This window comes from Morone saxatilis, unplaced genomic scaffold (assembly GCF_004916995.1).
Source record: "Morone saxatilis isolate NCDOM2014 unplaced genomic scaffold, NCSU_SB_2.0 Contig1, whole genome shotgun sequence".
In the NCBI taxonomy this organism is placed as follows: Eukaryota; Metazoa; Chordata; class Actinopteri; family Moronidae; genus Morone; species Morone saxatilis.
In genome coordinates this window covers 9,792,013-9,819,217 of record NW_023339651.1, presented here as the reverse complement: position 1 = coordinate 9,819,217, position 27,205 = coordinate 9,792,013, and the positions used below count along the sequence as shown (strand labels likewise).

The 27,205-nt window shown below is 40.5% G+C and overlaps 1 protein-coding gene across 4 annotated transcripts in view; it reads right to left on the bottom strand.

The window, feature by feature from the left end:
• The window catches only part of dnmbp (dynamin binding protein), a 47,772-nt gene that overhangs the window by 8,545 nt on the left and 12,022 nt on the right, over positions 1-27,205 (bottom strand). For 3 of the 4 annotated variants that reach the window (XM_035661993.1, XM_035662004.1, XM_035662013.1), the window contains exons 2-4: positions 24,367-24,526; positions 23,413-23,535; positions 18,633-20,876 (exon numbers count right to left, since the gene is read on the bottom strand). In XM_035661993.1, the coding sequence (XP_035517886.1) occupies positions 18,633-20,876; positions 23,413-23,535; positions 24,367-24,511 (2,512 nt within the window). In that variant the 5' untranslated portion in view covers positions 24,512-24,526. Of the gene's footprint in view, positions 1-10,421; positions 12,277-18,632; positions 20,877-23,412; positions 23,536-24,366; positions 24,527-27,205 lie in introns of those variants that run through there. The other variant, XM_035662021.1, reaches the window with a different exon arrangement.

The window sequence follows — 27,205 nt, the reverse complement described above, 5'->3', positions numbered from 1 at the left end:
GTCCACCCACCCGGTCCACCCACCCGGTCCACCCTTTACTCTTCGTCTTGTCTGACTAGCTTTTGATCAATGTCTGCTATCACTCCCAGAGGGCTGATTTCTGGGGGTGCCTGGGACTGGAGGGAGAGCCTGGTTCATGCACCACTGCTTTTTATGAATGGACCTAAAACTGGAGTGGACTCAGGCTCTTTGTGTGTGGCACAATGGCCTGTGACAGCAACTAGAGACAGACAGGCTCTCAGGGACCAGGCAGACATTAAAGAAGAGGCAGTTAGAGGGGGACTGAGGGAAGAGACATAACAGTACTGGAGAGTGATGATACATAATCCAAAACACAGAGTTGGACTATATGATGTAAAATGTATTGAGTTTTGTTTATGTTTTAATTTATGTCAAATTTCTATAATTATCTTAAATCGCCACAAGCTCTGTCTTTATTTAGCTCTTTAGGCTCTCAGGTTAAAAGGATATGTCTTGATATTTTTCTTATCATCACATAAAATAACTTATTGCCTTGTGCCATAGACCTCCACTGTTGCCCAAAATCTATTAAAAACACATAAATAAGAAACATTGCTGGGCAAGCTGACATGTTTCTTCATTACCAGCCTATCACTGTGGTTTATTAGAAGTCAATACCACATACATCATCCCACTACTGTTAACTTAGAAGAGCATCAAATCTGTTGCTGAAAATAGTCCCTTTTTACTCCTGTTTAAAACCTGAAGTGCATCAGCTCTTTTTGGAAATGATATATGAGTTGAATGAATGAATATATGAGTTACAACTTCAGTAGGAACAAATGGACTTGGGGATGAGAAGGTCATAAAGAATTATGAGATGGACTAACAGAATGTTGGTTTCGGTCTTTTCATGGATTTGTTGACAACATAAAATATATATATATATTACAATCCTTTAAGTGTGATTGTGAGATGTTGTGAAGGAAGAAAGCGGTAACACCTGTGCATATGAGTAGCACTGATGAAATGTTACTTTGCACTATAGGTTAGATCCATATGTCCAGTCGGTCGGTGTAATATTTTGTGCAATTATCATAAATTAACTGGAGAATTGGAGGTTGTGTATATTTTAGTCATGTCTCAGTAGGGGGAAGATGCAGCATGTTCTGCGTTGTGCTGACGAATGAGGGTGACGTCACCCTCGCTCCTCGAACAGATGCTGTCAGACACTAATGAAGTTAACTCTGCTTACCCTCATGTTAACCCACGCACTTGCAAATACGTGCATGCATGCATGCATTGCACACAGAGCCCGACTGCTCCAGCATCGCAGTTTTGTTTTGAATCACACGTTTTTGAAAAATCTGTTCCAAAGTGTGACCACGTACCATACAAAAGACATACATTTCATGATTGTATTGATATATAAGACCTTGCAAAAAGTACGGCAAAAATTTAAAATGACTTATTCTTGGTGAATCGAGTGTCTGATTCTTGGGCCACCTGCCTTTTGTCTCCCTCCCACCCTGACCTCATCAGTCCGTCTCTCTCTCTCCCCCCCCACCCCCTTCACGTGACTTGGCTAAAGCTCGACTCAAAGGAGCTTTTCTCATCGCTTGCACGGTGTCTCTACTGCAGCATCTCCCACTGCTGCCCTGCCAACACTGGAGCATTTCCCCACTGATGAGAAAGTAGTTCACTAATGGGTTTTAAAAGTCATGCAGCAACACAATACAAAGAGAGGCGGAAAACAAAAGACTCAGTATTTAATTGGAATCAATCGGCTTATTCCCACGTTTGATCCTCTACGTACACACACACACACACACACACACCAACATTACATGCTCCACTTCACATGCTTAAATACTCAGCCATTTCCATTATAAGCAACCTGTGAAACGGCATGAGCAGAGTTTGACCCACTTCGATGGAATTCCACTTTTCTTTGTTCTGTGAAGTATTTTAAAGCGGGTACAGGCATTGTACACTTGTTTGCACGATTGCACACGCAGACACACCCGAGAGGCTTGAAACATTCATTTAAAAGTTAAAATGTACAGCAAAATTGCTATTCATTAGTTTGAATGTATTCCAAAATATTCCATATCTGACTATTGCATTTGAAAGGAATACATTACATGACCTGCCAAACACACAATTACAGGGGTCCATGAGGTTAGGTGTAATGTAAGTATATCAGCATGTGGAACAGGATCTGCCTGGGCCGCTCAGTCAGCAACCACAGGCAACACCCACATAACAATCACTTGTATCTAATGAATCACACACCTGTGACTGGATGCCAATAATCAGAGAGATTAATCACTCAGTACAAACATCAACCTGCTGCTGAAACCTCATTATGGTATCAAGCAAGAGAATTCAACTAATTAATGTTTTCCATTTAAAAGAAAAACTAGGGGAAAAAAGTATTCTATGTAATATATTTCCACAAAAAAAGCAACTGTTGGGAACGTTTTATGTCTTTAAAGTGATTTTAATCTGTTTTCCTTCATTACCGTATTGATGTCTGACTGTAACCACCTGTTGGTTGCTCCTATTAATTATACAAAAGACAGCCCATATCACACTGAATCTATGTATTGTACTTTCAGTGGGAGAAACAAGTTTGGGAAAGGAAATGTTTAACAGGGAAAATGTAAGCCATGGGTGTATACAGTCTATTTAAAACACACACATACTGTAGAATTGGTGTGAAATGGATTATCATATGATCGACTCTTTACAGGAAAACAAACATCCAGACAAGGGAAAACGGGGGCTAGGGGTATCTACACAGAAACTCGGCAGCATGCAGCTTAGAAAATTAGTTGTATTTAAATGCTGACCTGGTTACACATATTAGAGTTTGGAAAATAAAACAAAGAGACTGCCTATGTGCTCTCTTGAAATCAGGTTATATGTGCTAATGAAGGCAGAGGAACTGTACTCTGTACCAAATGTCTCCCTATCTACTCATAATATGGACAAGAATTGATTTTTTTTTTAAATTTATTCTGATTTCAATATTGATTGTCTTTTTAAAATGAAAAGTCCTATTGAATTATCTTGATTTATTGCTCTTTACGGAGTAAAAACAGCCTTCAAATGTGAAAGTAAACTTGTGGAACGTTTCATTCTGAAACTAAAGACTGATCTTAAGTCACTGTTATGCATGGTATCAATAGTGTATAGTGTATATTCTTGGAAACAGGAATTTGAACTCTTCACAGAAATCAGATTAAAAGGTATTAAGACGAAACTACTTCTTGACTAAGATTATGAATCATATTTACCACTAAGCTTATATTTAGAAATACACAGCAGATTGGATTGCTGGGACAGTCACACCAGGGAGTGTCCGTACTGTAATAGCACTATAAAATGAGCCAGGCTATATCTCTCACAGCGCTGCACCTTCTATCTTCAGACACTTATTGTGACTACAGCCAAGTCACGGTGACGCATTAGCCAGGAGGTCATTCAGGATTTTACAGAAAATAAAACTAGTGAATATCAGGTGGCACAAACAAGTGACAACTTAAAGTTGCACAAAGATTAGTTTGATTGTGACTGGGGTGAATTCCTAAGTATCACATACTGCCACTGATTTATAGTTAACAAGCTCATTTTTATGAAATACAGTGTTTTTGTTGCCTTTTTTGTTTTGGAAGTTTGACATAAGCCAAAGAGTAAGAGGCACTTGGAAATGTACCACTTTCTCTGGCTTTTTCCACTTCAACGATCATCATATTAATTATAAACATATGCACAAACATAAACATATAAACATATTTAGTGCTATAATGTTCATCTGGGAATGGTTTCAGTTTTGGATAGGTGAAAAATAGTTTAGAGAAAGGCATGTTGTTGATTACAGAATTTATTTTGAAGTCCCTTATCAATGCTTTTCTAATAATAATAACAACATTTAAAAAAAACTTAAATCCTACCTGTGAAAACACAAAACAAACATTAAAATAAATGGATTCCCTAAAATTAACTGATACATTCTCTCCAAGGCACTATATTTTCACTGCCACAGACAAAAATAGAGCAGGAGGGAGAGAAAGAAAGAAGATCATGAGGCTTCACCCACCTGCTGCTTGCAACTTTCTTCAAACCACTTCAGAAACAAGCACAACCCCCCCTCTCTCACATGCACGCACACACACACACACACACATAAGGTTCAAACAACGCCATCCATTCTACGATAGTCCATTGTCAATCTGAAGTCCAGCTCCTGAGCCTTATGGAGGACTACACATCCCGCTGTAAAAACTCCATTCCAGATCTCCAATTACCATGAGAATGGATGGGAACCCACCATCATTAAACACACACACACACAACAGGGAGGACACCCACTCTGGCAGAAAATAAAACCTGGATCTGGACTGGAGCTGTTCGCTGCTCAGTGTCCCGCTGTGTTGTTTTTTTGCTGTTTCACCAGCAGCCACACTTTATTTAATGTTTCCAACTGTGTGCAAATCCACCATTTCCTTTGTGCGCTGCGTTAGAGCTGTCATAACACAAATGCTTTGCTGTGGTAAACTATCTAGATCTCTGTCCCTCACATGTTTATGCTCAAAGTCAGGTGTCGTGTGAGATTAATTCAATTTACTGTGCTTAATATATAATTTCATAGAAGACATCTTTTGGTAGCAGAAATTCAGATAATGACTCCTTACTGATGACTCCCCCTTTTTATCTGGTCATGCTTCCATCAATTCTTAACAGTCAACAGTTATGCCACATAAGCTCACAATTGGCTACTGTCACATTTATTAGGAGTTATGCTGAATAGGATGGGTTAACTCCAGTGAAGTCTAGTCCAGTTCTGTGATGGATCTGTTTCATGTTTCACAGTCTACTGACACCTGACAGTGCTCCTCCTCTGACAGGCTGAATTCTAGCAAAATCATGATTCCTTGATTCAACATCTTCCTTTCACTCCTCAAGTTCGCTCAAACTTCAGGACTAAAGGATCTTTAACTCTTTTACATAATCTGCCAATCCATCCAAGTAAACTCAAGAATATTCTTCATTTTTTCGTTTTAGAAAATCATTCTCCTGTGAAGATCTGTTACTTTGTTGCACAACTGTTGCAAATACAGTTTTCAAGTAATACTTCCCCGAATTCATGGTCTCTTATCGGCGTGCTACACTAATAGCCACGCAAAGTCAAAAGTTTGCCCTGCGCAGAGCGCTCTAAGGTCAGACACAATCAGTGCTGTGTGTGTTCTGCTCCAAAGTTCACAGCAGACTGCACAGTCACCATGGCAACACAAATAGCGGGGGCCCTCCTCATATCAAGCCAAGTTTTGGAGAGCAGGGAGTGACTTCGCTGCAGCGGTCACATGGGAAACTGTGTGTGTGTGTGTTTGTGTGTGTGTGTGTGTGTGTGTGTTCAGTTGGGACATGAAGTACGTGAATAAGTTCATACAAGCTCCCAAGAAAATGGCAACACTAGCAACAGGATTTACTTCACAACCTGCAAGCCATGACTTGCAATTAATACTGGATGTATAATAAAAAAAAATCCATGACGCAAGTAACTGACTTAAGATAACCATGCCAGCACATGAAGTGTAAATATTAGCAAAACTCTTAAAGCGCCTCACAAAGTGGCCTATTCACAAGTTAACGTTGTGTTTCAGAGAGAGGCTCAAAGTAACTTCTCAGCAGAAACAAACAAAATTGTGCAAATTAGGAGCATGTTTTTGAATCATCCAGTTGAGTAAGCACACAAGGGCTTTTATTTGGCTATATTTCCCTGGCCTTTTGTCCAGATTTGTACCACCAACTGTTGCACCAGGTAGAAGGTCACTTAAAAATGGAGAAAGGGGAGTTTTTTCAGTGGCATACCATCCTGTTTATCTCTTTTAGGGTCAAATGTCAGAAGGTCACATTCCTGCTCCTGGCAGAATCTCACAGCAACCTTTATGTACCATTGTTGGGAATTCCTGGTAATTACAGCCCTCCATTCAAATTATACGAGTCATTATAAAAGCAGATCTTTTACTGATACATGTAGCATTTAGAACGGGATTTTCTCCACTCCTGGGTTTAGTGTCCACTGTCAGACACCAGGTGGATAAAGCTACAGTCTAATCAACAAGTTGAATAAATAGGTTGCTACAGCGCGGCATGTCAAATGGGACCAAGACTGTGATCTCTGGCTTCCTTGGAATTTCTCATTTCGTCTCATTTCTATGATGAACAATGTCCAATTACTTGAAGAGACCATCAGTTTTGCATATGTGCAGAGAGAGCTTTAGGAGGAACCGAAATCATTAAGTGAGGGAGCTATTCAATCAAAAAGCTGTACTAGCTTCAAGTTAATGGAGAAGGAGAGGACAATGGGTCTATTGGGTCCCACAGGTGCTGTGGTCATACACACTGGTGCAACAAAATAGTAAAAACATTTAAATATTTCTAATCATAGATCCAAATACCAAGGAAAAAGTTTTTTTACATACTGTGGGAAAAAACTGTGAAAACTGCCTTGAGACTTTGAGATGACAGAACATGCAGTATTATACCTGTTGCTAATTGTAGGGCAAGTAAAGACAAAGATCTGCCTAAGGGCTTTATGAGTTTTTCCCACAACAAAATATGAGAATTGAGTTCAATTGTTCTGTGCATTGCAGGGCTGGGTGACAAAATGCTTTCTTTATATCGCTCAAAATACAACCCCACATTTAATGTATTATTGTTATAGACAAAGCTCCTTATGTAAACACCCTCTAACTAGAGCATAAACTAACATTGGAGGCAAGGTGGTTATACTATGACCTTCTGTTTCATTGGTCCGTGCAACTGTAATATTGAATAAACTGAAACGGACAGACACCAACACCTTATCAATGCTTACTATTGCTCTTAAAATTAAACAAGACTTAGTAACTATCCTAATAACATCTCATTTAAAAGCAAAATACATACAATAAATGATACAGGAAATGCAATATGTGAATCTAGGAGAAATACTGCAAGTGTTTGAGTCTATACTGCAGAATACTGTAACTACAGCGACAGTTAGTACGCACCAAATATAACAAAAGCGGTAAATTAACATTCAAACAAGTTAATTTTATCAGATTGGGATACACCAAAACTGACAATAGTGTTTGTCTCTGACAAATACTTCCTGACAGAAGCGCTCAGTGTGGATAGATTATTTGGAGGACAAAAACAACTCTAATGGAATGAGTGTGTTTGAGTTAATGGAGGTCAGTGACAATACACACTTGACAGGCAGCAAGTCTACTGTGCTGTTGTACATACAGTGACATGATGAGCAACTAGTTCTGACTAAAATCTGACTCATTTATAGTGAAACTGCATCTGTACACGACTGTATTTTGCAATGACATCCATAAAAACTGGCTATATGACCATTCTCTATGTCTCATCATTGGCAAACTAGTCCAGATGGGAAAGGGAAAGTCTACATGGTCAAAGATCAGGTGGCTGTCTTTTCCCACACTTCTGTCTAACAGGGAACAGATCATATCAGTCTTGCTCCCTATGCAGGCACCAGTAACATTATCCAACCCAAAACTGAAGCATGCAGAGGTATGAACACTGAAGTGCTGTAGTTACTATCCCGTTCTGCCTGTATCAATAATATTCCTGTTTTGGAAGTGAGACTTACAGTATCAAAATGGAGGATATAAAACTCCTTATAAATGACAGCACTTACACTATGACAAGGATTGTTGTAAAACTCAACATTAACCAAAGAAATGAAAATGAAAATGAATTCCACTAAGAATTTTAATCATCTTCAAATTTAGATGACACTTGCATGATTACTAGAAATCATTTAAAAAGGGCTTCAATGATGTAACAGAGCTACAGAAAATCTATAAGGAGGACTAAGGATAAATCAAAAGACACGCAATCCCCGCTGGCTCATGCAGACTTTTTGAGCCAAATCATTTTCTGCTTGCCAGCAGTGAGATAAGACGTCTTTAGAGCAATGTTGTCAGACGATTTGAGATCTTGTCCAAAGATTTCCTCTCTTAACTCCTAACTCCCCCACCCCAGCTCCATCCCACTGCCCACCAATGGCAGCGAATGCTCAAGGATTACAGAGGACAACACAGCATACGCTGCCAGATCATAGCTGGATGACGACACATTACTCACACACAGACGCTCAAACACTGTCCATACAACAGAAGACATTATTTAAAAGTTCAAGAGTGCACAATATACAGACGTCCAGGCGAATGCTTACACCCACACCACACAGATTGTATGGGTTTATTTGTTTCAAACAATAAATGAGATAATCCTAAACTGTAAAACTATGTATTCCTATTCCTGTTTAACAACATTTGTTGAAAAAAAACATTATTTTGCCTTCTATTTTGCCCCCTACCTACAACATGTATGCCTGTAACAGTAGCACATGCACACACAGACTCACACACATACATTTCCTAATAAAAATTATAACTAGACTCCAATAAATACATGTATGTCACAGTTAACATTAATTAGCAGCTGCTGTTTACTAGCCCCTATAGTTGTTAGAGACCCAGAAAGAGATCTAATATGTAATACTGGATTACTAAAAGAACAAAGGCCCTTAAACATGCTTAAAGCCCATCTCAAAAAGCCTTGGCCACCACCTCAATGTCACTGAATCACAGCGTAAACCCAATAAGCGCTGCAACAGTATGGCCTAATGTTTTTAGCTATGCAATCAAATGCTTTACTCAGAGGGCAAACCCCTGACAGAGCTGAAACAGTTTAACAAGATTAAAGGATGACAAGACACTGTCGGGGCAAGTATGTGTGTGTATGTGTTTTGAAAAATGGCGTCATCTCTCACATAAGCCTTCAAGGGCTTCACTTGCACACACACACACATACACACACACATTGAGTATCAGTCTTGCAGTGAAGGAGTCAGGCCAGTACTGGCCACCTCCTGGCACCAGACAGACCCCCGCCATCCACTCACCATGCTGACGCTAGGGATTAATACTTGGACTCCCGATTAAATGGAACGTGTGGTGGGGCCGGTGTGTACTGTGCGTGTGTGTGTGTGTGTGTAACTGTGTTTCTAGGTAACTGGGGGAGGGGTCATGGGGCGCCACCTGCTTCTTCTCAGACACAATAAAGTAAGTCAGAAGAGTGCTCTCTCTTTCTTCGATTCCTCATGAAACACGCTTGCACACACACATGCACACTTACTGATGTTGTATTAGTTGTTGTTTTTATGTTTACAGACTATATTATCATTGTTTATCAGTAAACCCATGTGAACCCAAATCCTCCCAACACCCCCTGTTTACAACTGCCCTTTAAAGTCTGTACTGCACTCCAGTACCATTCCCAGTGTCAACAGGTGATAACATCATTGTCCTAGGGCTGGGTATTTAACCTCAGTACTTTGAGTGCCGACACACTGAAATGTTAGCATCAGATACCTGGTAACATTCTTAGCCTTCATTACTTTTAGTTTATTACTTTTTAGTTTAGATATTTCCTCATCTAAATCAGGAAACTTGTCTTACTTACTTATTTGACACTAATGCATTGCATAGTCTGGCTTTTTTAGTTAAAAAAGGAGGTTAAAACATGTTAATGTCTCCCAGACTTCCTTTAAAGGTGTTAAAATGTCTGAAAAGCTTTGAATTTGATTGTGTTGCTGGATCCAAAATTGGGTCTCATACTGACCCCAACAGAACTAACATAATAACAGTTAAAGATAGGGTTTGTATACCAAACATACTTTTAAGCCACTTCACCATTAATTCTACAGTTTTATAGAGTGAGTATTTAAGTGTGTAATAAAAAAACAATGAAAAGACTGACCATTCAGTCATGCAAGAACTGAACGGACTAGTTGTGTGTGCACATAGCATCAGTGATGCAGAGTATTGCAGCAAACAGGAAAACGTCACAGGGAGAATCACAGCAACAACAAAAACCAAGAGCCCACAAAACCTGTTCTGCAGGTTCTTACGCCTACCAATACCTGATGTTCACTTTCCTGAGAGATAGGTGATACTGACACATGCACACACACACACACACACAGGTTCCAGCACACACTCTCTAAGGAGGTGAGTCTGGCTAGTCAGCACTTTGAAGCCCCCATCATTGATTAAAAGAGCATCTCTGGAGGTCACTAATGATAAAATGTGACACCAAAGACTGTTGACCTCTCCACCTTGTTTTATCTACAGGGGTTGGGAAGGACAAGAACACTTGCAAACCATGTTTCCTCTTTTATTTTTCAAGATCTGTTTAGTAAAGTTGTACTTAAGCCTTTCATCTTAATATTGATGAACTGTAGATGGGGATTGGTCTGAACCCTCTAAAAATTAGATTTAGAAATGATTACTAAAAACATACTGTAAGTACCTCATGCTGTGCAAATATGTACCTGAGTACTTACTCTCACATGACAATATCCTTGTGTTTACCTTTCTTTTGTTTCCTGGTGGTGGCAAACTGGGACTTTTGCAGGGAGCTTGGAGCTGTTTTCCTGTAGAAGCTGTTACGATCTAGCGAGCCCATATAAACAGGCTTGCGACCCCGTTTTGAACCAACGCTTCCAGCACTCGACTCATATCCCTTTTCCTGCTCGTCACTGTGCTGGTATATAACGGGATCCTCAAATGAGTGCATTTCTCTGAGCGCCAACTTCTGGTTCTGCTGCTCAACCCATTCCTCACAGTGTGTCTTGCAATCTTTTTTGGGGTATTCCTCATACGATGAATCCACAGACATTGAGCGCAAATCTCGATATCTGTCTCGGGGCTTGTAGTGGGAGCATTCCGCCTCTCTGGACTCGTGGTGGTCTTCATTCTCATGGTCGTAGTGGTCCACAGTTCTCTGCTGATAACGCTCCCTTGCTTTGTAGTGGTCTCTCTTTCTGTAGTCGTAGTGCTCATCTCTCCTGTCATCACCTCTATCCTTGTACCTGTTATAGTGGTCCCTCTCCCTAGGATCACATCGCTCGTCCAGTTCAGAGTCATACTGACCTCTTCCTTTACTGATGGAAGTTTCCTCATGCCTTCGAACATAGACATCCCTGTCTTTATAGTTATTTTCTCTGTGGTCATATCGATCATAGTAATGGTCCTTGTGTTTTCGCTTATCATAGTAGCGGTCCTCCTCTCTACGCTGGTAGTATTCCTTTTCTCTATAGCGATGACTCTCTTTAGAGTCATAATAATCCCTATCATGGTCAGGGTAGTGATCACCGTCCCTGTAATTGTCTCTGCGAGCATTGATATCTTTATGATCATAGTAGTCTTCATACTCACTGTTGTAACTGTCCCGTTCTCTGATATCATGTTTACGATGTTTCCTGCTGTCATAATATTGCTGCTCTCTGCTCTCATAGCGCTCATTGTATTTCCTGTCATAATGATCCCTGTGCCTGTATTTATCCTTATGATCATACTCATCCAAGTCCCTGTGACTCTTATGGTCATAACGTTCAAAGTTATGGTCATTTTCTCTGACCCGATCATCCCTTCTTCTTCTTTCCTCATCCAATTTACCATACCCTTCTTGAGTTCTCAAGTCATTATTGTCTTTTTCATGTGGCATTCTGCTGTCCTGGTGGCTGTAATCCTCAGGGCCCTGGTAAAAACAATGTTTGCCTTTCCATTCAGATATCCTCACATCTAGGTGACCATCCTGTGAACCAGGGTGAAAGTAAACGTTCTGGCCTTGAGGCTGGGGTTGGTGGCAGACATTGCCCTGCCTAATTTGGGCTTGGTTCTCCCATTGTACTGGCCATGGAGCTGGCACATGCATTGGAGGTGGCATCGGCCCACCTACAGGCACCATCATGCCGCCATGTACAGGCATAGGGTAGCCTGGAGCTGGAAGTGGGTCACCAGGTCTTGCTACCAAGACTGGGCCCTGTGGCTGTCCAGGAGGAACTACTCCATATCCAGGATATCCAACCTGTTGCTGTTGAAGTTGCAGTTGGTGTAGTTGTTGTAAGTGTTGCAGATGGGCCGTCCTCTCCCTCTCTCTGGCCCAGCCAGCATCTCCCAGCTCCTCCACACTCTTCCCTCTCTTTACCGGGGGACCAGCTGTATAGTTCCAATCCACTGGACCAAACATGGCTGGGTTGCCATACACCACCGGGCTCTTCATGGTTCTTGCTGTTTATATCAGCCTACCCGGCGCTGATACAGTTTCTTGTTCAACGTGGCGTATTCCCTCTTTCCAAAATCCTGCATTCCATAACAAAGCGCTGTGGGAGACTCCACCTGTCAGGCATATTGTATCTAACTCTCCCACTTGTTTTCTCTGTCTCCTCTCTACTGCCTCAGCAGGACTGCCCAGCCCAAGCACCTCCCAGCCTTCAGTGTAACCAAATCGTACCCTCCCCACAGCTATCTCAGCGAATCGTGGAAGGAGAAGGGGGGTAGGGTTATTGAAGGAGGGGCCTCCTTGGTTTAATGATTCAGTGGAGTCACATGAGTGGAGGATTAGCCCAACAGCCCCTCCCATTGTTTCAATTGGCTAGTACCTCTGTTTGCAGGAAAACAGTCTGCCTGGAGCTTTTCTTTGATGGAAGATGCAGACTAACTTCACAGTCTGACTTTAAGGGGCTTCAGACTTTGGCACCAAATGTTTTTTTTTCACTGCCATGAACAATTCTCCATCCTTCCTTGTATCCTGTTTTCTTTGTTTTCGCTATTTCCTGTGGGTTTCACTGCTATGTTCACCAGGTCATTAATGAAGCCTGTAGTGACAAAAGCAATGATGCAACTCATTCCTGTCTGTGCATACCACCAGGTAACTTTCAACACTGGTCGAAAGGACATGATATTTGTGGGTAAACTAAAAAAGATTAAGAAACTGACTGAAACTCAGTCCGTCACTTTTACTTTGCCCTACATTTCAGGGAGGAGCAATCATTTACACATGAAGACGGCCATGTGATTTGGTCTGAAGTCTTTTTTGGGGGGTAATGAGTTGAAAAAGGAGTGTGAAGTAGAAAGAGATCAAGTGAAAGAGAAAGATATAAGTAAAGGATAGGTATTATATTTAGATATTCAAAGCGAGTTAATGAATGTGGAGACGGGAATAAGTTTGAGAGCACACGGCCTGATTAGGCCAGAGCAGCTACTGAAAAAGTAGCTGCTGGTGTGTACAATGAGCTATTGTTGAAGACTGTCCCCGCTACACAATCTTTTAGTGTGAGAAAAAACGCAGGCCTATTCATAAAGCTGGAGTATAATATATCCCTCCCCCTTTAACTCTCCATGAAAGAGGCAGGCACTGAAGGGACAGGTTTAAAGGACTTGATGGAGGACGTGATACACAGACACACATGTAGAATCGCATCAATTTAGCACCAATTAAAATGTAATCAGATGCTGGAACTTGTTTGTATTCTGAAAAGTTTTTTTTCCTGGATTTATATCTTGAGTAAAAATTTTGATTTAACTGCAGTCAAGTTAGCCCAGCCTTGATACACCTTTTCACAAACCTGTACATAAAAATGTACTCTAACTTGAATTAAGTGCTTCACAAACATCACATCTATGGAGCCAAAACAACAAATTTGATACAAAGCAGAGACACATGTAAAGAAAGCCTTTGAATTCTATGTATACACTACAAAATACCCTCTTACTGGATGTCTTTATCTTGCACACTTTTTGTATCTTGTTTACTACAAAAGTATTAGTGTAATACCTGCATGTAATCTTGTTTAATTCCTGTGAAATCTAACACAAAACAATTGAACATATTTGAATTGCTTTGTAACAATAAATTATTTCAAAGATTTTTCACATTTGTTTTCTTTATCTTGTAAAGAAAAACAATTTAAGTTTAACTTGAGAAATTCACATGCTAAAACCCACATTGCAGAGACACACAGTTTTGCACGGTAAGAGCAGAGAAATCTTACTTACTTACATTGTTCTCTCCTTACGTAAGACTATTTAATTATCAGTGTTAAACATCTCATCTTTCAGTAGCAGAACACGACCGAAACTGTGTGTTTGTGTACGCGTCTCAACTGTAGGAATGTTAACATTTCTCTCAGCGGCTGTGTTAGCTTATGTAAATGACGCTGTCAAGGACATGATCGACAGTCGCCACATGAAGAAAAAATGCTGTGATGTCCAAGAAAAAGGTCATACATCAAACTGTCTAGAGACTAGAACTATCCCAGTTTGCAAGGCTGACTGAGTGAAACCTGAAGCTGAAACAGATCCTCAAAACAGTGTTTAATAGATCAGGCTGTGGTGTCATGGAGGCTGATGGAGGCATTTTAATAGTAGGTTTAAAGAATTAGAGGAGGCTAAAGGCCTTTAACAAGAAAAGAGGAAATACAAAGCGATTGCGGAGACTAGTGTGTGAGAAAAAGAACGACTAGCACCACACACATTTTAAATGGATTTACAGATGCTTCATCATTTTATATGCCCTAATTAATATCGGTCATGATATAACGCACTTACAAATGGGATACCTTTATGACTACTGTAATGCACATGCATCATAATATGTTTTGTAAATTGGATGTACATATCTAAATGTTTTGCAACTTTTTGTCACTTTCTTTTAATGACCTGTCCACTGAAACTCAATAATAAATCATTTAATCATTTTAGTCTAAAAGCATCACTCACTCACACACACACACACTAACACACACACACACACACACACACACACACACAGACAGACTATAATACAACAGCGTAGGGCTGGGCAGTGTTGTTGTATTGTAATTAAATGCCGATATCCGGTTAACACTTTTCTAAATGTGTTTGTCCAAGTGAAAGATTCTGAGCAATCTTGATCCAAACAAAACAAAACAGGAGAAATGGGACATGGCAGCTCATTCAATTGAACATCAATTAGCTTCTTCTGTCTGTGATTTTGTATACATTTGCCAGGTTATTGACATCAGAACAATAATGTTATTCATATTGTGATACTCAACCAGGATATGAAACCTATCTATCACCCTCTTACCCTAAGACTCACTCACTGTCTTTAATGTTCTTTCTCATATGTACAGGACATTTTTATTTTTTTTTTTTAAATCTGAGCTCAATCACACTCTGTAGGCATATGATTGATTCTTTCTGTTTTGAGTTTCGGTAATACACCTCTTTCAGCTTCTATGAGAACTTTGAGCTTGCCTCTGCACAGTGAAGTGCAGGGAGAGCGCAATGTTGAAGTTACTCCCTGCCTTGCAACAATAAGCTACCATTGTCTTTCAAACGTCACACTCCGGAACACACCCTACAAAAGCACGGAAAACACTCACTTCTCGGTGAGTATGTGTGTGTGTAAGTGTAGACACATAGAAACTGAATGACAAACGCATTTTTTACAACCAAGATCCTGAGACTATTCTGGATATGTACTTTATATTTAGCATTAAAATGGAAAACAAAAGGAAACATAATATCCTATTAAGAAATTATTTTGTGTCTGATGAATGTGTTGATAATTACCATATCAAACCTTCTGAAAGGGGAGTGTGCTTGGCTGGTTTTACCTTCCAGATGCTAAATTTCTACTTTTACAAATCACATCACTATCTTAGTCCATTTCCACATCCAACAGTGTTATAAATATCAAAGGAAAAAAGGGATTGAATATTTAATTTTGTTACTGTGAAAAGAGGGTGTGAGAACTGTAATGTGATCAAAGAATGGAAACTATGTGGTTGCATTACCTTTAGAGGCACCTGTAGGCCAGTGGAACACATTCTTGCCTTCAGGCTGATTCCTTTCATAGGCAGACATAAAGATCAGCGATTCACTCATTGACAAGCGATAGATAAAATCTAACAGGATGTGCCATGTGCATTACAATGCAACAAAAACAGAAACAACAAACAGCCATTTACTGATTATTAGTTTACTGGTATAATGACAAACAAGATTAAAGCCAGTATGCAAATAAAAATTATCCGGTAGTGATCAGATTACCTTAGATGATCTTCGAGCAGATGAATAATAGCCTCAACTGTGATTGTTTTGAAAGTTTTTGATTGCCAATCATTGAGAAACTTGGTAAGTAAATTAAATTAGTATCAATAAGAATAAAATAGAACTCATTAACATTACAAAGAAACCTAGTTGTTGGCAATGATTAGACTGAAAGTTTCTAAATGAATGAAGACATTTATACGTGTGAGTGTGTGCGTGTGTGTGTGTGTGTGTGTGGAACACTGAGAAACAGTGAGCTCTGCTGTCGGAAAGTTGATGCAAGTGTATCCATCCATGTCAAGTAACATCTACAGATAGCAAAACGAATAATAACTTGAAATAACCATCATTGTTTTTGGCTAATTCAGCAAAGTCAACATCTTAAAAATCAAGATTATTCATTATATTGCTGAAAAAATTATGCAAGAATTCAGTGTTAGTCAGTGTAAGTCCATCACCATAATACATCCAGTAGCAAAAGTCAATCTGCACACTGCACTTTAATTAAACTTAAAAGAGCAACGTTTCAGTTTAACAGAGAGCTTCATCATGCATTGTAAAAAACAGACATCTCAAAGCAAAACAAGTATCACTCAGGTGGTTGTGATCTGTGTGATTAATGAGCCAATGACCAATCAGACCAGAGCTAGATAACCCTGTCTGATACTCAATTCAGTTCAATTCAATTCCTAATGGGGGGACAACATTTACCTCTAAAGAAAGGTAAAAACAGAAAGAAAAACATTAAGATAAATGTCATACGAGAACATACTGACTTTAATCAGTAACATTAAAGTGATAGCTACCATGGTAACATTATTGCAAAATAACTGATGATTAACAAATGTATTTTATCTAACAATAATATTGCCCAAGGTCAGGTCAGGTCATTTCTCCATTTTTATTACTAAGCTTTTAATAATTAACAACTACACTTCATGTTCTTAACACCGTTACAAATTAAAAATAACAAAATAGTTTATAACTCATTCATATTTACACCCTGCTTCCCTCATAAGAACTTGAATCCATAAAGGTAAAGCGAATTTAAACCTTCTCAACAACTACCGCCTGTGCCCTTAAGCAAGGCACTAAAACCCCAAACTGCTGCACTGACTCAATAGCCATTGAGTAGAGAGCAGCTGCTGTAGTAAGCTGTTCCTAGCTGTGGCTATTAACACAAGTGATGTAGTAAAACAGCAACAATGCTCAGTCCGCATAATGCTGATGGTCTGTCTGACAAATAACCTTGAGAAACACCGTCTTGAGTTCAAGCCTACCTGACACCCTGTTGGACCTGGCTTCCCGCGTGAGTCCAAACAATGTGGAGAGGTGTGCCAGGGGCCATGTCACAGCTCGCCACAACCACACTTTGGGTCCCGCTCTAGAGTGGGCCATATTGTCTCCACTACTGCAAAAAAAAAATCCCCCAAAAAACCACAACCAGTGTATTCCCTCTCCTTACTGCTTTTGAAAAAGATGATGGAGGAAAAGGATGAAAGGTGCAGAGAAAGGAAACTGTGAGGAGAGGTAGGAAAGAGAGAGGGGACTAAAAGAAAGAAAGGGGTGGAAAACGAGACAGAGGCCCATGTGCATTGCTTACCCTCTCACTATGTGCAGGAATGCTCCTCGTACCTATGTGAAAAAGTGTTGGGCTGCCAAAGACAGCACTGTGAACCTGGACAGTATGAGATGGCAAACACAAATCTAGTACATAACTATTGTTTTAGATATTGATACATGTGATTCATGTGTGTTGCCTTTAAAAACTGTGCCTTTAAACACAAAAAGTGTGGTTCTAACAACTTACTGTAGTTTGAAAAGATAAAATCAGTCATGTCGAAAGAGATGTGAAAGCCGATACTATTAATACATACAAACTTAGTCAAACTCAAACAGTACCTTACCCCAAATCTATAAAATGCAACATGCGGATTTGTACCACATTTGCTTTTCTAAATTAACACTGTAGTGAGACAAAGCAAATTCCTCAATATGCGCGCACACACACACACACACACACACACACAGTGTTATGATAACCCTTAATTTAAATACATATTTCCTTCCACTGATCATTGCGGACCGTAAATAGGGATGTCTTGTTTGCATAGTTTGCAGTGGAATTTAAATAACTAGTGCATGTCTGTGTGTGTGTGTGTCCGTGTCGGGATCCAGATCGGGAGAACAAGTCGAAGAGGAAATCTGGTGGCTCATGTTTAGATTCCTGCTATATTACATTTTGTCTTCGGTATTTCTTTTAGAACTGACCTGCAGGCAACAGGGCCTCAGAAGTGAACTATGACATCAAGTAAAACAAATTCAACTTTATTTGTCTTCTCTTCTTCATTGTTTCTATCTAATCCCTTCTGCTACAGTAGCTGCGTAACTGAGTAGTAAATTGAAAAAGGAAAACCAGAAGAATCTACATTAATACATGTTGACAAAGTATGTCGTCTTCGTGGGTGTTTGCCTGCCTGTCTGATGTTTCTGTCTGTCCTCAGTTTCTTGATGTCAGTAGTTTAAGCACACTCATAAGCAATTTTTAAACTCTGGCACCGTCACCTCTAAAATGGTCCATTTTGAGTCCCACCAAAGTCCTTTGTTGCATGTTATTCCAATCTCTCTACTGTCTACTATCTAATAAAGGCAAAAAATGTCCAAAAACACTCCCACTCCCAAGCGACTGCCCAAGAGTCTTACCTTGTAGTTGCTGCTGCTCCAGGGCCAGTGTCTCCAGCGTGTAGTTGCAGAACTCCAGATTCTCCATGGCTTGCATGCGGGCTGTCTCATCCTCCTCCTCCTCCAACATGGTTCGGAGTTCCTCTGCTGTGTGTGCATATGCCTCCATGTCGTGCTCCACCTCCTGTAGCCTTAGCAGCAGCTGGTACCTTTCTTCCTCTTCCCTCTGTCTCTGACTCTCCAACTCCATCTCTCTCTCCAGCTCATTCTCAGCTTCCAGCTGGCTCTGGATTTCACGTTCCTGAGCAGCTGCAAGGTCACCAAACTCAGCCTGCCCTTCTGTTATTTGGTCGAGGACGTTCATGGCTGGTTCTTCGGGAGTGTAGAAGATGGGACTACTGGTTGGAGGAGCAGTATTTTGTCTCGGGCAACGAGGAGGGGGACGTGGAGCAGGGCGGGCTGGTCTGTATGCAGGTGGGGCGGGGGGGCGAAGGACTCTAGGACGGGGAGGAGGAGGGCGAAGGGTCCTGCGCCTCTCCAGTGAGGAAGAGGCAGAGTTCGACCGCGAGAGGTGGGACACTGGTGAATGCAAGGAGCCTCGGATGATATCGCTTTCATCGCTGTAGTCCAGGATAGAAAAGTGGCGTGAGATACGGGATTGCTGGCTCAGGTCGCCCACAGAAGACACGTCCCCGTGATCACTGGAACTCATGTTAGTATCACTATATGAAGAAGTCAAGCTTTTCTCAAATTCGAAAAGCTGCTGGGATAACTTGGCCTCCAGGTCACCTGCTGAGGTTGCCAGGGCATCTAAGGTGATGGATGTTGGCAGTAAACCATTAGAACCACGCATCGTCTGCTGGGTACGCCGTGTCTCAGCACTGCCCATCATCATATCAGCATCACTGACACTAGCATGGCGAGTTAGCCTTTTCTGCTTATGGCCCTGAGCAAGGTTAAATAATGCCTGGCCAAGACTGGCACTTCTGTTATTGGTATTGGCATCATCCGTTGGTGGCCTCTGGTAGTATCTGCTTTCTTTAGACCAACCAGACTGAGTGCTAGGGAGGGTAAGGCTATGAGTTAGTTTGGACTGTAAGGATCGAGAGTTACCATTGGTATACTTAGACTGACTTGTGCCGGACGAGGGGCCATGGTGCCTTTGGCTACGTGCAGGCAGGCTAGGCCGAGATGGGAGTCGGGGTCTTGCTGGAGGAATGGATTTGGGTCTCTGAGGCCCTTTCTCTGCTGGGGCGACAGGTCTACGTGGCTGAGAGTCAGGCCTGCCACCCCCATCTCTCTGTCCTCTGTTGTTAATTTGAGCTTCAGTGCTTTTGTTCTCATTTTGCCACCTCCGCTCTTCAGTCCTCTCAAAGTAGTCCAAGTCCCACACTGTATGATCCTCATATGTCCTCCATTCAGGATCATTCTCTGATCCATTGGGACATAAATGGCCTGAGCTGTATTCAGAAGTACAGCTGTTCTCCTTGTCTTCTTCTGGTCCAGCAATATTTGTTTCCTCTGCAGGTTTCTGCTCGTCGTCCTCTATTTTGACAAAACGATGCGGAAAAATACCACGCCGCCCTCGCAGCTCCCCCTCCAGCCAACCATCTTCCAAAGTGCTAATAACACGAATGCGATCACCCATATCAAAGTCCAACTCGCCAGGTTCCATGGCCCGAAACTCATACAGTGCCACAACATAGACGCCGCCCTCTTCCTCTTCCTCTTCTTCTACTACAGCCTCCTTTTGCTCCTCTTCCTCTCTCACAAAAACCTCTCCTTCTTCTACACCTTCCTCCTCAGTCCCCTCTCCTGCATCATAAGGGTCCTCGTAGCCTAATTGTTCAGAATCATTGTTCAAATACTGGCAGTCTACAGGCTCCTGAGGTGATCGGAGGGGACCCAGGAGCTCCACAAAGCCCTCTGGAAAGATGCCCCTGCGGCCCTCCAGCTCCCCCTGGAACCAACCCGGCTCGGGCAGGCCGGTGATGATGATCAAGTCCCCTTCGCGGAAGTCCAGCTCCTCATTGAGCTGCGCATGGAGGCTCATAAGTGCCTGGGCCTGGCCCAGGGCATAAGGTGGGAGCTCTAAAGCCTGAGCCTGAGCTGAGCGTTCAGACAGTTGCCTGGACCGGCCTGAAAGGTTCAGCTCCTTCACACACGATGTGGGGAAGAGACCACGGACGCCCCAGGCATTACAACCACGCTGCCAGGTTTCTCCGAGGTCCATGGACCCTCCTGCTTCTCCGACAACGACATCACCTAGAGATATATAGAAACACATTATAGTACATTAAACATTACTGTTGTGAATCATATTGCTAAGTTCCACAGGGTCTTTTTCTCAGGTGTTATATTATCATTTGAAATATTTTTCATAAGAGGGGAGTTGTAAGCACTGAAAGAAATGCACTGAAACAAAGCGGGAAGCTTCAGGATGTAAAGGAAGTGACAAGACACACAGGCTATCCTGCTGGTAGCTCTAATAAACCTATAGTGTGTATATGGTGTACTTCTCTGATTCTCTTTTAGTATTTCTACATGAACAAGCGTATAGTTGCTGTTTGTGGGGCAGCCGACAGGTGTTCCTGGATTAGGTACGTGATTTGTTTTGGGGGTTTTTCTGCATACTGCACACTGGTGGGGATAAGATAATCTAAGATGTTCCTTTATTGATCCCCCTTAGGAGAAATTCAAGATTGACACAGCAGCATAGTGCAAAGTAGTGCAAAAGAGAGTACAAAAAATATCACAAAATAAAATATTACAAAATATAATAGAAAATATAAGACTATAAATGAAAGTATATACACTATGCAATATTCAAGTAGGAATGGTGTGCAAATATATAAGCAAGTACTTAATACTGGGATAATAATCGACTAAATTGAACTGAACTGAACTAAACTGACTTGATATAACCTGAATGGAATTAGAAGAGTATAGTACCAGCTATTTCAGACATTTTTCTCAAAATCTGTGTCTACATTCTGGTAGTGCTGGTCCCATTGTACCTGAGTAATTTATTGAGTCATTTTAGATTACCTTTATTGTTGCATTCCTAATAACTTTACTAGGGTCAGCACTGCTGCTAATGAATCAGGAATGCTAACTGGCCAGCCAGAAGTCATGAGGGTCGCATTCCAAAGACCTGCGGCTCCACCTCCCATTGTGTCTGGGACCAAAACTGGCACACAGCCAATGGGGACCATGGAAATTCATACTGGAAATGAACATTTTGACTCTCAAAAGGCCAGTTAAGACCAGTCCAGTTTCCTATGATCCAGGAAGTGTTATTCATCTATTACAATACAAAAACATACTGAATATTGTTGTTGATTAAATTTATTCCTGGGTTAAATCAAAATCAAATAAGAAATATGTATGTATGATAAAGGGACACTGAATGAATTATGGATTAATTATTTGATTTAAAATATTATTTTGTTAAAATCAACTTTTAATGCACAGTTCTATTCTCAATACTTCAACTTCTACAGCTACAACTACACTAGCACTTCTAATAACATTAAAAAAAGACAATAAAAGTTTTACCGATGTAAAAGATCTCTGCAAACATCAGTGCCTGAGAATGTTGTGACTGGCAAATCAGAAAAAACAACAACTAATGTAATCATTTGAGACAATTCAAGAATATGAAAATAAAATAAAAGTCAACTGAAGGCAGTCTATGTAGGTTTCAGTTAGGCTACAGGGACATCTAGTGGGGAGTTTTGGAAAGTCACTTTATGTGTGTGTCATTGTTATGTGGCGCTGTAGCAATTAATTTTCTACTGAGGTTAATTAACAACGTAGAGAGGTCTTCCTGTTTTGCTCAAGAGAACAGTGACCTGCAAATACAAGAACAGGATAAAGTCCACAGGTTTTAAAAAGAAAATTCCATGAATTTGCAGAGAAATGCCCAAAGCTCTTACAAAAGGCACAAATAGATGTAGATGTATTACTAATTAGCTTATCTGAAAATCAGAGATTTACTGTGAGCAAGAATTTTCAAATTTGTGCATTATAAGGATATTTAAAAACAAATTAATAATTGGACTTTCAGTGGGGCCACAAAAAACTGCCATAATCTACAATTCAATTTTATATCACTATAATAAAATGAAATCAGAAGCCAACCTGCGGACACTGAAGCTGACTGTGAATGTAGTACGTATGTGGGGTTTCTTTACATCTTATTCATACCTCATGGCATCAGTTCTAACTTGTCTTTAGACATTTCCTCTGGGTGCACAAAGTGACCTTTGCCTTCTTCCTGAATCAATTTTCTAGAGAAGCTTCACCTGACGTTACAGCAGAGTGACACAAAGGTTTGTTCCTTGTTTGTAGGTCTGAGTTGTTTATGTTGATGTTTTGAAATGACTGGACAGCCTTAGTTACCATATAAATACCTTAATTGCTTTGTTACAGTATGATTTGCATAAAGAAGTTTTTCACTCATTTTGTTGCAGTTATTAGTATGATACGTGGTACTATTAAAATTGAGTGCCAGTTTGTGGCAGTGGAGATAAGGCATCAGTCACAATGTCCAACACACAACTACACTACAACACAAAACAAACAATTTACCTGAGCACAGCGACATCAACAAGTAGCGTTAAGCTAAGTGAAAAAACATGACCCATTAGAGTTAACAGCAGTACCACTTAAAACACAGTGTTTGGCTTGTGTTACACCCAGTTACATCGAGTATCCCGTGCCTTTGACAGGAACCCTCATCTTTTATGACTAGGAGTGATTCATACATCCTTATCGTCTGCATGCAGTACGTCCGTACCTCTTTTGAGGGACAGGTTGCCCGGCTCTGCTGAGCTGAAATCATTGATGCACACATACAGTCTGTCTCCAGGCTTGGTGCTAGGAATGGTAACCTCTTCCACAAAGGTGCTGGGAAACTGACCTGAAGACAGGAGACAGGAAGAACATAATTGGATGACTACAGTGAACACAATGAAAATAAAAAGCATCTCCTACACGTCTGATACTTCTGTTTCCTCAAGACGACAACAATGACTCACAGATGTTATCCGGTGTTAGTATCCTCATCCTAATTTTATAATTTGCAGAAGTATGTTTTTTTTGTGTGCTATTTTCAAAATCAATACCAGAACCAGTTCAGGTACTACTTGGTAGTGAAATCCTCACCTCAAAAAATCTCAAATCTACAGGTTACACATTGCTCACTTTTTGGGAGTTTTGCAGCGGTCAAAAACAAATTAAAATATCTGAAGTATATGTTAACATTTTAATCTGTCACAAAGGGGATTTTTATCTTTCCAGGGAAGTCAGGTCATAAATGTAATGATATCATTTGCGTTTTCCAGGAGCAGTTTAGCAAGCCCACACTGAGTTCCCATCTGCACTTGCCCTCTTGAGTGAATTTCTGTAAGAGCAAGAGAACAAAGATCTACGCTTCAGGGTCACATCTTGACCAGAATGCATTGTGATCTTTGTGATCCAGAACTTATTTATGAAAGACCTGCAATACTTTTTTCAACCCTTTTGATTATTCTTAATTACCAGATATGCTTAAGGGCAAACATTTTTAATTGTTAATCCTCAAACCCCTCAAACCCTTCCCCCTTACTCTCCCAGTGGCCTGTATTGGACAGATAGTGTAATGCATCACAAAATGTGGAGAGGAAGTGAACTAGAGCATGTCATCAATTATTAGAAAGCATTGTGGAACTGCATCATTTGCAGTCATTAATAATGACCCCTGACATCTTACCTGTGACGCCATCTTTGTTACCAAGCAACCAGAACTCATCCAGGACACTGAGCACTTCGATGACATCACCGGTGAAAAGGGGCAGTTCTTCGGAGACGCTGGGGAGAAACTCGAACACGGCACGCACCACCGATCCTGCTTCCATTACTCATAACCTGTAGAGATTAAAAAAGAGACAGATTAAGAGATAATCCCCACAATGTTTTATTATAAAAATGCATGAAAAATTAACAACAAAATGCTAAAAGGGCCAAACTTTAATAATAAAATATCAGGATGCAGGTAATTCCCATGAGGGAATGTGTCTCAGTTTTCTTAACAAGGCACACTGCTGCTATTCAAAATCCTCACCATACAAATCAACAAATGCCTCACAGAGTAAGCTTTCCTGAAACAACACCAAACGAAAGGGGAAGTGAGAGCGTGAGAAACCTACAATAAAAAGCAGAGAGAAAAGAACGAGAAAAGCAAAAAAGAGCGAGCTGTACTTAAGAAGGCTGAAAGACATTCCTCAACGCTCTTCTATCCTTCTCCTGTTTCTCTGCTTTCTCATGAAGAAACACAGGATTGGTGTGTACAGTGACCAGAGCTCAGTATATTCTGTATATATGTGTATATGTGGCAGATACTGTGGCAATACTCAGCTTAAGACATTTTATATCACACAGACATGTCAAGTCAAGTATTTCTACCGTCTACTGTATATAATCTCTGACCTTTGTCCCTCTTAACACAATCATTCTTACACTTTCCAGTCACCAATATAAGTCAGTGTTTTGACATTTCTCCTTGCTTCTTTCATGCGACACAATAAAAATATGATTTCTTATGATATTTCATCTCATTTTAGAGTGGAGCTTTTGAATGGGTGTAATTTCACATGTTTTCCTGTGTGTGTGTTCACTTCTGACACTGCATGTGTTTGCGATTGCTGATGATTGGCCTAAAAATGTGCAGAAATGGTATCAATATATAATTATGTGTGTGAGAGGAAGCCGTATACGTGGAAATTTATCACTTTTAGGCACGTAAAACTTAAGAAGATTATTCAAATTGGTGACTATTTGACTATTTTAATTATCAGCAAAATGAGTAAACACACACTATACACAAAAAATGCATTTAATATGTCCTTTACCAGCCCTTGTGTATCATTATCTGGAGACAGACTAACCACAGGTGGGGATGGACACGCTGAAAGAGACGGGAAATGAGAGAAGAGGGCTGTAGTTTGCCACAGTCAATGGGGCCTCTGTTAAGTGGGCCGACCAAGCCGAGGGGGGGGGGGGGGGGGAAGAATAGGAACAGGGCTCTAGCCCAGTTCAGTGCCACTGTCTCTGGGGGGAGATGTGGCTCAGGTTATCCTGGACTTCGTTGTGGAGGCAGATAGAGGGTACAAATGACCAACATTAACAGAAGAAAGAAACTGAATATGTGAGTGTGTGCGTATGTCTAGGCGGCTGCTTCTCAGTGAAGGTTAAGCTGTACGGCTTTGCTTAACAAAAAGCAGTTAGTGGTCACTGTTCTGTGAAGTAGGTTGTGAACTCAACCCCACATAGTGTTAAAGCCACAGTGAAACCCAAGCCAAGGCGTTAACTAATACAAGCCGATGGGAGGTGTCCAAGTAGAGGCTAAACAACACAGCAGGCAATGAGCACAAACAGCCTGTGTATCCGTTTACTGAATGAAACAGAGGCCATGTTGTTGTTAATGTTTTATGTTATTGTGCATTCATCTAATCCATTTTTATTTAAATAATAAAATGTGATGGAATATCAAAATATAGCAGGCTGACCAACATGAGGCATCCTCATAACTCATTTATTCTCCAGCTGAAATGAAACAATGCCTGCCAGTCAGACACCATGACAAATTAAACATGTCCTGACATGCACACAGGTGAATACGTATCAGCCATCTTGGAGGAATGGTTTCCATGAAACAGTGAGTGATAATGATCTACCCAGCAATTCACAGCCTCACCTCTCTCATTTTATAAAACAGGCCCTTGTAAAGAGACACACATCTTAGGAGGAAGGTCTCAACAGGAATGCCTGAATTTGTGGGTTTGGCAGATAAGAATTAAATAAAGATAACTCATCTCTCTCAGGCACTCTAATTTGTCAAGTTAAGAGAGTAAAAAAAGCTTTCCAGGACACCAAGCGAGACTGTGCTGTCTTTCTGACAGCTCATCACAAATAAAATAAGGGTTTTCTTCTCAGTGCGACAGGACAGACAAATAATGTCTTACTCTGTAACTTTATGAGGAAGGCATACAGAAGCAAATAAGAGTCATTAACATTTTGAGCTTGTGAAATGATGTTCAAAAATAATTACACTGCCTGCAGTTGTATATCTACTTCAGCAAGCACGCATGTAAATGTTTAAATTTCACACATAAAATTTTGGTTTTGGTTTTGCAGCTGTAGAAATACTTGTGAATATGTAAAAAATGCTTTGTGCACATGGGCCAGTAGCTGGAAAACACTACAAACCACAAGTAACACCATTTAAAAAATAGTGCTTCTGAAAATGGACGTGTTTACAAAACGATATGCTGTTTTAGAAATTCTAATTTATTGGCAATTCACAGTGTGTTTTAGCAGATTTCTTGCTAAATACTTTATGACAAATGTAAATGAATTAAACCATGATCTAAATAACTAGTGAATTTTACTGGATGACAGCAGTATTGTTACATTTCTCAAAGATTTCTCTACATTTCTACAACCTATACTGCTGTCTGTTGAAGAGACAGCAGTGAAACTAAAGAGTAATTAAACTGAACTGATTGAAAAAAAGAAATTAAACTGAACCTGTTAGATTAAGACATTAAGAA